General features: G+C 42.3%; 1 protein-coding gene across 1 annotated transcript in view; it reads left to right on the forward strand.

Moving 5' to 3' along the window:
* LOC105500273 (eukaryotic peptide chain release factor GTP-binding subunit ERF3A-like) overlaps positions 1 to 11,695 on the forward strand; it is a 54,237-nt gene that overhangs the window by 36,632 nt on the left and 5,910 nt on the right. Inside the window, exons 7-11 of the mRNA XM_011925705.1 lie at positions 1,264 to 1,444; positions 2,069 to 2,223; positions 2,392 to 2,532; positions 3,755 to 3,848; positions 5,873 to 5,953. Coding sequence (XP_011781095.1) covers positions 1,264 to 1,444; positions 2,069 to 2,223; positions 2,392 to 2,532; positions 3,755 to 3,848; positions 5,873 to 5,953 — 652 coding nt within the window. The remainder of the gene's footprint in view (positions 1 to 1,263; positions 1,445 to 2,068; positions 2,224 to 2,391; positions 2,533 to 3,754; positions 3,849 to 5,872; positions 5,954 to 11,695) is intronic.

Here is an 11,695-nt window from a genome sequence, read left to right on the forward strand (position 1 = left end):
TTGTGTTGTATTTTGTGCCATGTGAGTATAAAAATGAAGTAATAAGGGAGCTCATTATCACTTAACACACAGTGATATTGGCATTTGTACTTTGTTTTTCTGTGTATGTTGTCAACTTGTCATAAAATAATGTTCTAGACTGTATAATTGACTGTGTTTATATAAAAGCTCCAAGCGTTTGAATCAAAATAATACATTTTTTCAGTTTTCTTTTTTTTGAGACAGAGTCTTACTGTGTCACCAGGCTGGAGTACAGTGGTGCAATCTCAGCTCACTGTAGTCTCCGCCTCCTGGGTTCAAGCGATTCTCCTGCCTCAGCCTCCCGAGTAGCTGGGATTACAGGCACGCGCCACCATCCCCGGCTAATTTTTTGTATTTTTAGTAGAGACGGGTTCTCACCATGTTGGCCAGAATGGTCTCGATCTCTTGACCTCAGGTGATCCGCCTGCCTCGGCCTCCGAAAGTGCTGGGATTATAGGTGTGAGCCACTGTGTCCGGCCCCCTTTTTTTTTGAGACAGAGTCTTGCTCTGTTGCCCAGCCTGAAGTGCAGTGGCACAATCTCGGCTCACTGCAACCTCTACTTCCCAGCTTCAAGCGATTCTCCGGCCTCAGCGTCTGAAATAGCTGTGACTATAGGTATACACTACTATGCCCAATTTTTGTATTTTTAGTAGAGATGAGGTTTTGTCGTATTGGCCAGGCTGGTCTCAAACTCCTGACCTCAGGTTATCTGCCAGCCTCACCCTCCCAAAGTGCGAGGATTACAGGCGTGAGCCACTGCGCCCAGCTCTATTCTTTCAATTTCTTCGTTTACTTTTTTTTCTTTTAATTTGAGATGGAGCCTCTCCCTGTCACTCAGGCTGGAGTGCAGTGGCACCATTTTGGCTCACTGCAAGCTCCGCCTCCTGAGTTCAAGCGATTCTTCTGCCTCAGCCTCATAAGTAGGTGGGATTACAGGTGGGCGCTTCCACACCCGGCTAATTTTTGTATTTTCAGTAGAGACCCGGTGTCACCATGTTGGTCAGGCTGGTCTCAAACCCCTGACCTCGTGATCTGCCGCCTTGGCCTCCAGAAGTGCTAGGATTACAGGTGTGAGCCACCGCACCCGGCTCAGTTTTAATTTCACCAGTCTTGTTCATGATTTAGTTGTCGTGTGATGGACATAAAGCTGGATGTCGTCAATTATATCTTTAATGGTGAAGAATATCCTAAAAATTCTGATGTTCTTAGGAATATTATTCTTTTTTTAAAAATTATTTCAGGTACTTGTCTTGGGCCTTAGACACAAATCAGGAAGAACGAGACAAGGGTAAAACAGTAGAAGTGGGTCGTGCCTATTTTGAAACCGAAAAGAAGCATTTCACAATTCTAGATGCCCCTGGCCACAAGAGTTTTGTTCCAAATATGATTGGTGGTGCCTCTCAAGCTGACCTGGCTGTGCTGGTAAGAAGACATTTCCAGTCCGTCTAATTTGTTAGTAGCCCCACTTATGTCTTTAAATTTGAATTTATCTTCTAAAAGCTCAAATTCAGGGTGCAGTGAAATATAATGATGTACACGGTCACAGTTTTCATCTTACTAATCCCTTCAAGAAATCTTCAAAATTTGATTTACTTCTGAAAATATATTTTACCTTTTCTCTCCTGTTGCTGTTACCTATTACCATGTCAGATCTTAGTCTCTATTAAATGCCAAGTCCGCCGTTAGGCACCATGGGTAAAAGATGAATAGGAAACCATCTGTTTCATATGGTCTTCAGTCGTTTTGCAGTTTTCACAATGTACTGGTAGTAGATCGCTTTTTTTTTTTTTTTTGTAGTTACAAGGTCTAGAAAATAAATGTTGGAATTTTAAAATATGCAGGTATACTAGATTTTGGGAATGTGGGGGATTGGAAGCATTTAGACATTGTTTGATTTGTGACATTCAAAAGCAGGTACGTCATAACTCATTTGCTTCTATTTTCTTGCAAAGAAAACTTGTGATATAACTGAAAGGAAAGATGTTTTACTGCCATAAGGGTATGCCTGAAGGCGTAGGAGTCAACTGTTTCCTTTCTTGGAATTAGGTAATCTCCGCCAGGAAAGGAGAGTTTGAAACTGGATTTGAAAAAGGAGGACAGACAAGAGAACATGCAATGTTGGCAAAGACAGCAGGTGTAAAACACCTAATTGTGCTAATTAATAAAATGGATGATCCAACAGTAAATTGGAGCAATGAGAGGTGAGCGTAGATATCTGGTATTTTATGTGAGTGGGACTAAGGATTTAGGTTTTGTTATTGTACGCCTTTTTCTCTAGGGCTTTTCTAAACCTTAATCTGTTTACTTAGGAAACTAGAGTTCTTGGTTTACATTATAATTGAGTTATTTTGGTTATATTGTAATTGTAGATATGAAGAATGTAAAGAGAAACTAGTGCCATTTTTGAAAAAAGTTGGCTTCAATCCCAAAAAGGACATTCACTTTATGCCCTGCTCAGGACTTACTGGAGCAAATCTCAAAGAGCAGTCGGATTTCTGTCCTTGGTACATGTGAGTAACTGTTTTTTCCTTTTTTTAAAAAGGAAAAGGATGTTACTATTTAATTACTTATAAAGACATACGCTGAGTAACATGTTAACATATGCTATTGAGCATACATCTTTAGTTTAAGAGAATATTAACTGTAACCTCGGTTTTAAAAATACTTAGATCTTTGCCCATTTTTAAACTGGGTTGTCATTTTGTTGCTGAGTCCTAGGAGTTCTTTTTAATACTGGCCACCAGTCCCTTATCAGCTGCAGTCTGATTATAGCAAGTATTTTCTCCCACTTTATGGGTTGCCTTTTTTCACTTCTCGATGGTGTCCTTTGAAGCACAAAAGGTTTTATTTTTGAAGTTTTTTACATTTAGATGTGTATTTTATTTTGAGTTAACTTTTGTGTAAGATGTAAGGTCTGTCTAGGTTCATTTTGTTTTTGTATATTAATTGTTTACACACAATTTGTTGAAAAGACTATTCTTCTTCCATTGAATTGAATTGGCTCCCTCATTGAAAATCAAATGACCATAAATATGAGTTTATTCTTGGACTCTGTGTTTCTGTTTTTTGTTGTTGTTGTTTGGTTTTTTTTTGAGACAGGCTTTCACTCTGTTGCCCAGGCTGGAGTGCAGTGGCATGATCGCAGCTCACTGCAACCTCTACCTCCCAGCTCAAGAGATCCTCCCACCTCAGCCTCCCAAGTTGTAGGGACTATAAGCGCATGCCACCGCACCTGGCTGATTTTTGTATTTTTAGTAGAGATGGGGAGTCACCATGTTGCCCTGGCTGGTCTCGGACTCCTGGGCTCAAGAGATGCACCTGCTTTTCAGCCTCCAAAAGTGCTGGGATTATAGGCATGAGCCACTGCACCCAGCCAATACTGTATGTTTAAAGGGGAAATTATTTTATGGAATCTTGGTTTCATAGCTGGAAAAGTCGATAAAAATTAAGTAATATAGTCAATTTATTACATATAGGTTATTTGCTATAAAATATTTTTCTAAATTTTAATAAGTTTATGAGGAAGCCTTATACTGAGCAGTTTTGTAATATTTTTAGTTTTCTGTGGAATAAGTGAGATGAAATGGATAATAAATTGGTTGAATGGGAAAAATACATGAGTAGAATGAAAATATTGTTATAACCTGTTTCAAGTTATAGTCATGTAACTTAACATTTTGACATTTATGTTGACTTTCTTTTCTTTAATGGATATTGTTGTTATGTTCTCAGTGGATTACCGTTTATTCCATATCTGGATAATTTGCCAAACTTCAATAGATCAGTTGATGGACCAATCAGGCTGCCAATTGTGGATAAGTACAAGGTACCCAAAATGTTAAAGAAATTGGGTTTCTTGGGAGGTGAAATCATTGTTGTGCATTTTGTTTCTAATTATGAAAACTTTTTTTCTTTCTTTTATTTTCTTTTTGAGACAGAGTCTCACACTCTATTCTCCAGGCTGGAGTGCAGTGGTGCAATCTGGGCTCACTGCAAGTTCCGCCTTGCAGGTTCACGCCATTGCCCTGCCTCAGCCTCCTGAGTAGCTGGGACTACAGGTACCCGCCACCATGCCTAACTAATTTTTTTTTGTATTATTAGTAGAGACAGGGTTTCACCGTGTTAGCCAGGATGTTCTCAATCTCCTGACCTTGTGATCCATTCACCTTGGCCTCCCAAAGTGCGGGGATTACAGGTGTGAGTTACTGCACCTGGCCTTCTTTTTGTTTTTTTGAGATGGAGTCTCATTCTGTCACCCAGGCAACAGTGCAGCGGTGTGCTCTCAGCTCACTGCAATCTCTGTCTTCCAGGTTCAGGAGATTCTCCAGCCTCAGCCTCCTAAGTAGCTGGGACTACAGACATGTGCCACTGCATCCGGCTAATTGTTTTTCATATTTTTAGTAGAGATGGGGTTTCACAATGTTGGCCGGGCTGGTCTTGAACTCCTAAGCTCAGGTGATCTGCCCGCCTTGGCCTCCCAAAGTGCTGGGATTACAGGCATGAGCCACCATGCCTGGTCCAGAATTTATTAACAACATAACATTGATGTCTTTTTCTTACTGGCTTTATATTAGTGGTATAGACAGACCATAATTTATTCAATAAGTTTAGTTTATTTTAGCTGTTTCCAGATGAGCCAGGGATCATATCTCAGTGATAAACTCATAGATGTAACTGCTGGGCTCAAAGGATTTTCTCATTAAAGTTGATGCATATTGATAAATAGCATCACAAAAATACTGTGCTAACTTCTGTTACCACTGGCAGCATGAGTGTTCGTTTTACCACAGCCTCACCAGCACTGGATGTTCATCTTAAAAAAATAAACTTCCTTGTTTTTAACTGGATTTCCAACTTGAATTTTTTTTAAGTTTTGCGGTATCTATGTAATGTTTTCCCCTCCTCAAATACATCATTCTTTAATTAGCTCCATTCTAAATTTCTTTAACAAATACTGTTTTTTCCAGTTTTATATATGAGGAAACAGGCCTAGAGATCAGGAGAACCTGAATTGGTACAATCAGTTCAGATCTTCCAACATGAATTTCTGTGTTGTTTTCTGCACCCTTTTTTTCTTTCTTTTTTTTTTTTTTTAGATGGAGTCTCGCTCTTTTGCCAGGCTGGTGGGCAGTGGCACGATCTCAGCTCACTGCAACCTCTGCCTCCTGGGTTCAAGCGATTCTCATGCCTCAGCCTTCCGAGTAGCTGGGATTACAGGCATGCACCATCACACCCAGCTAATTTTTGTATTTTTAGTAGAGATGGGGTTTCATCGTGTTAGCCAGGATGGGCTCGATTTCCTGACCTTGTGAGCCACCGAGCCCAGCCTGTTTTTTGAGACAGAGTCTTGCTCTGTCTCAAGCTGGAGTCGAGTGGTTCAGTCTTGGCTCACGGCAACCTCTGCCTCCCAAGTTCAAGCGAATCTTCTGCTTCAGCCTCCCGAGTAGCTGGGATTACAGGCATTCCACCATGCCTGGCTAATTTTTGTATTTTCAGTAGAGATGGGGTTTCGCCATATTGGCCATGCTGGTCTCGAACTCCTGACCTCAGGTGGTCCACTCCTCTCTGCCTCCCAAAGTGTTGGGATTATAGGCATGAGCCACCATACCCAGCCTGCACCATATTTTCTTTTTAAATCATAGGCATACTGCATTATTAATAGGATCATACAAATGCTTATGACAAATTATTATAGAGTATTTGTTACTGAGTTTAAGATGAACCTAAGCCTTCTACTTAAGCAAATGATTTTCCTTTATGAATAAGCAGTGTAGAATTTCACTTTGGGCTACTGAGCTGTTATACAGCACCAGTAAGACTGAAACTGGATTTTATTTTACATTTCATCAGGATATGGGCACTGTGGTCCTGGGAAAGCTGGAATCAGGATCTATTTGTAAAGGCCAGCAGCTTGTGATGATGCCAAACAAGGTAAGAATCGGTTATGCTGCTTCCCATCTATTTATTGATTTTTTTTTTTTTTTAAGAGATAGGGTCTTGTTCTGTCACTGAGGCAGGAGTGCAGTGGCGCAGTCATAGCTTATTGCAGCCTCAAACTTTCAAGTAATCCTGCCACCTGAGCCTCCCAAGTAGCTGGGACTATAGGCATGTGCCACTCTGCCTGGCTAGTTTTTTTTTTTTTTTTAAATAAAAACTGAGATGGGGTCTCACTATGTTGACCAGACTAGTCTCTAACTCCTGGCGTCAAACAATCCTCCCATCTTGGCCTCCCAAAGTGCTAGGATTACAGGCATGAGCCACCATACCTGACCTCCTTTGTGTTATTTTTGACTGTTCAATTGCTGATGTTTGCAGATAACCTGAGGCAGGGCTTCTCTAACAGCTCCAAAGATGTTGCTTATGCTGGGCCACATACTTGAGTCATCAGTACCTTCAGATGGGGATTTTGCTAGATTTCAGTGAGAATTTATTTACCATGCTAACTCCAGGCAGAGTAAATTAGAAAAAGAATCCATTATCAAATGTAGTATTTAGACATAATTGGCACCTTACAAATTGTATTATCTCGCTTCTTGATGCCTTGTGCATTGGAGATTAGAATATATAGTTTCTTCTAAAATGTTTCTATTTTAAAGCCTGCTTTTTCCTATTATCTTTGAAACTTGAAGGCTAACATCGGAATGAAAATAATTCTCAGGTTGAGTTCTTAGTTTGTTGTTGTTGTTGTTGTTTTGAGACGGAGTCTAGCCCTGTCGCCCAGGCTGGAGTGCAGTGGTGCATTCTCTACTTACTGCAACCTCTGCCTCCCAGGTAGCTGGGATTATAGGCATGCATCACCATATCCAGCTAACTTTTGTAGTTTTAATAGAGACAGGGTTTCACCATGTTGGCCAGGCTGGTCTCAAACTCCTAACCTTGTGATTTGCCCGCCTGGGCCTCCCAAAGTGCTGGGATTACAGGCATGAGCCACCACACCCAGCCGTTACTCAATTTTGTCTGTAGAGTTGTCACAAAAATTAGGAGATGAGCCAGGCATGGTGGCTAACACCTAGCACTTTGGGAGTTTGAGGTGGACAGATAGCTGGAGTCCAGGAATTGGAGACCACACTGGGCAACATAGGGAGACTCTGTCTCTATGAAAAATAAAATCAGCCACTTGTGGTGATACATGCCTGTGGTCCCAGCTATTTGGGAGGTTGAGGCAGGAGGATTGCTTGAGCCCAGGAAGTCAAGGCTGCTATGATTTATGATGTCTGATCATACCACTGCACTCCAGGCTGGGCAACAGACCAAGACCTTTTCTCAAAAAAAAAAAAAAGCTATGGAGGTGTAAGGCAGCTTGGTGGTTGCAAGAGGCTGAAGGAGGGAAAGTAGGGAGTGACTGCTTAATGGGTATAGGATTTCCTTTTTGGGACAATGAAGTTTTAGAAGTAGATAGTGGTATTGATTGTACAACATGGTAAATACACTAGATGGCACTGAATTGCAAACTAAATGGTCTAAAAGTTAAATGTTATTATTTATATTTTACCAGAATAGAAAAAAGTATGATTCTCTAAACATAAGTGAAGTTAGTACCCAGACATATTTGCAAGTGAGGGGCCTTAGTAGCTAGTATAGAGAAAGTGGCTGTTCTCTGTGGAAGCCGTCACTTGATACTAATCACTAGGCAGGTATAGAATGTCCTAGAGTTGAGCAAGTCTCAAAAACTCACTTCAGCCGGGCGCAGTGGCTCACGCCTGTAATCCCAGCATTTTGGGAGGCCGAGGAGGGCGGATCACGAGGTCAGGCGATCAAGACCACCCTGGCTAACACGGTGAAACCCCGTCTCTACTAAAAATACAAAAAAATTAGTCAGGCGTGGTGGTGCGTACCTGTAGTCCCAGCTACTCGGAGGCTGAGGCAGGAAAATGGCGTGAACCCAGGAGGCAGAGCTTGCAGTGAGCCGAGATGGTGCCACAGCACTCCAGCCTGGGCGACAAAGTGAGACTCCGTCTCAAAAAAAAACACAAAACTCACTTCAGTTTAGTCCTCCTGCATCTCAGTGGAACAGAGCTAGAATAGTTTAAAAGACATAGAGGCGGCCGGCACAGTGGGCCACGCATGTAATCCCAGCACTTTGGGAGGCTGAGGTGGGTGGATCACGAGGTCAGGAGTTCGAGACCAGCTTGGCCAACATAGTGAAACCCCGTCTCTACTAAAAATACAAAAAATTAGCCAAGTGTGTCAGCGGGTGCCTGTAATCCTAGCTACCCAGGAGGCTGAGACAGGAGAATCGCTTGAACCCGGGAGGTGGAGGTTACAGCAAGCCAAGATCACACCACTGCACACCAGCACAGGCAACAGTGCGAGACTCCATCTCAAATATAAAATAAAATGTGGCAAGACTTTTACAATAAAAAATTCATGGGGTTGGCAACCTATGGAATGAGAGAAAACATTTGCCAATCATATATCTAAATATGGGGTTAATATCTAGAATATATGAAGAACTCCTACAAGTCAACAAAAAAACTAAACAACCCAATTCAAAAATGGGCAAAGGACTGCAATAGACATTTTTCCAAAGAAGATGTACAAACAGCCAAAACATACATGAAAAGATGCTTAGCACCACTAACCATTAGGGAAATAGAAATCAAATCCACAGGGCTGGACATGGTGGCTTACGCCTGTCATCCCTGTACTTTGGGAGAAGCTGAGGCAGGAGGATCACTTGAGTTTTGAGACCAGGCCAGGTCTCTCACTATGTATAAGATCCCATCTCAGTTAAAAACTTTTTCTGGAAAACAAAGTAACATGTGTTGGCAAGGATGTGGAGAATTTGGAACCCTTGTGCACTGTTGGTAATGTAAAATTGTGGCAGGTGCTGTGAAAAAATAATAGCAGTTCCTCAAAAAATTAAACATAGATTTCCCACATAATCCAGCAATACCATTTCTGAGTATATACTCAAAAGAGTTGAAAGCAGAGTCTCAGATATCTGTATAAACATGTTCATAGATGCATTATTCACATTAGCCAGAAGGTGGAAGCAGCCCTGGTGTCCATAAAGGATGAATGGATAAAGCAAGCTTGTTACATGTATGTAATAGAATATTGTACAGCCTTCAAAAGGAAGTTCTGACATAGGCCACAACATGAATGAACCTTGAGGACATTATGCTATGTGAAATAAACCAGTCACAAAAAGACAAATACCGTATGATTCTACTTAAATGAGGTACCTCGAATAGTCACATGTGTCAACTGAAAGTAGGATGGTGGTTGCCAGGGTTTGGGGGAATGGGGAGTTTCAGTTTCGCAAGATAACAAGATTTTAGAGTTCTGAATATTAGTTGTACAATATTTTAATGTATTTAATACTATTGAAATGTATACCTAAAATGGTTATGATGGTAAATTTTGTTACATGTATTTTACCACAGTAAGTAAGTAATGGGTTAAATTAAAAATTGGTTTTTTACTTTAATATTTTATGAAACTGTTCTGAGATACAGATAGTGTTTTTGTTTGTTTGTTTGTTTTGAGACGGAGTCTCACTCTGTATCCCAGGCTGGAGTGTAGTGGCGCAGTCTCGGCTCACTGCAACCTCCACCTCCCGGGTCCCAGTTCAAGCAATGCTCCTGCCTCAGCCTCCCGAGTAGCTGGTATTACAGGAACGTGCCACCATGCCTAGCTCATTTTTGTATTTTTAGTAGAGACGGGGTTTCAACATGTTGGCCAGGCTGGTCTTGTACTTATGACCTCATGATTCACCTGCCTCGGCCTCCCAAAGTGCTGGGATTACAGGCGTGAGCCACTGCGCCCAGCCAATACAGATTGTTTTTTAGGTGAGTGACTTCTAAACTCTTGTTTCTTTCTTTCCTTTTTTTTTTTTTTGAGACAGAGTCTCCTACTGTGGCCCAGGCTGGAGTACACTGGCGCCATCACGGCTCACTGCAACTTCCACCTCCAGGGTTCAAGCAATTCTCTGCCTCAGCCTCCCAAGTAGCTGGGATTACAGGCGCCTGCCACCGCGCCTGGCTAATTTTTGTATTTTTAGTAGAGACAGGATTTCACCATCTTGGCAAGGCTGGCCTTGAACTCCTGACATCATGGTCCACCTGCCTCAGCCCCCAAAGGGCTGAGATTACAGGTGTGAGCCACCACGCCCGGCACCCTCCCCCGCTTTTTTTTTCCCCTGGAGATGGAGTTTCGCTCTTGTTGCCCAGGCTGGAGTACAGTGACACGATCTCGGCTCACTGCATCCTCTGCGTCCTGGGTTCAAGTGATTCTCCTGCCCAGTCCTCCCGAGTAGCTGGGATTACAGGCACCTGCCACCATGCCCGGCTAATTGCTTTTTTTCTTTTGTATTTTTAGTAGAGACAGGGTTTCACCATGTTGGCCAGGCTGGTCTCAAACTCCTGACTTCAGGTGATCCACCTGCCTCAGCCTCCCAAAGTGCTGAGGCGTGAGCCACTGCACCCGGCCTGCATAGCATTGTTAATGTAGTAAATGTCACTGATGGTAAATTTCATGTGTATCTCCTCTCACATCACTTGTTCTTTTGCTTCACCTGACTGCCACAGCCAGCATTGGAAGTACTGAGGAGCAGTACTGGCATCAGAACTGGAGGCTTCCATAACTATTTTATTTTTACATTAAAAACTTTTTTTTTCTTTTTAAGACAGGGTTTCACTGTGTCACTCAGGCTACAGTGCGGTGGTGTGATCGTAGCTCACTGCAGCCTTAAACTCCTGGGCTCAGGCAGTCTTCATGCCTCAACCTTCCAAGTAGCTGGGCTAAGTAAGGGCATGTGGACTACCCAGCTCTATGGACTATTTTGTTAGAAACAAAGAGTTTAGGCTGGGCACAGTTGCTCACGCCTGTAATCTGAGCACTTTGGGAGGCAAAGGTAGGTGGATCACCTGAGGTCAGGAGTTTGAGACCTGCCTGGCCAACATGGTGAAACCTCGTCACTACTAAAAATACAAAAAATTAGCCAGGCGTGGTGGCGGGTGCCTGTAATGCCAGCTACTTGGGAGGCTGAGGCAGGAGAATGGCTTGAACCCAGGAGGCAGAAGTTGCAGTGAGTCAAGATCACACCACTGCACTCCAGCCTGGGCAACAAGAGCAAAAGTCCATCTCAAAAAAAAAAACAAAAAACAAACAAACAAACAAAAAACAATGCTATCATCACTATCTAATTCCAGAGCATTTGATCACACTAAAAGGAAATTATGTATTCATTAAATAGGTGATAGACTTTTAAAGCTTAATTCAATAACTTTTAAGTAGTTCACAATTCCGATATTTGGAGATTGATAGGTAATGGAACACAGGTTTATTAAATCCTTCATAGAATTCCATAATAATAAAAATCATATCCATGAAACTGAAATCCAAATATTGTGTTTTTGATTTTGAAAAAGTAAAAAAGGCAAATGCTAGTGTATACCGTGTTCTATTTGGAAATGATTAGAATGTGATATTTAGGCCGGGCGCGGTGGCTCAAGCCTGTAATCCCAGCACTTTGGGAGGCCGAGATGGGTGGATCCACGAGGTCAGGAGATCGAGACCATCCTGGCTAACACGGTGAAACCCCGTCTCTACTAAAAATACAAAAACTAGCTGGGCGAGGTGGCAGGCGCCTGTAGTCCCAGCTGCTCCGGAGGCTGAGGCAGGAGAATGGCGTAAAACCCGGGAGGCGGAGCTTGCAGTGAGCTGAGA

The sequence above is a fragment of the Colobus angolensis genome, unplaced genomic scaffold (assembly GCF_000951035.1).
Source record: "Colobus angolensis palliatus isolate OR3802 unplaced genomic scaffold, Cang.pa_1.0 Scaffold655, whole genome shotgun sequence".
Classification (NCBI taxonomy): Eukaryota; Metazoa; Chordata; class Mammalia; order Primates; family Cercopithecidae; genus Colobus; species Colobus angolensis.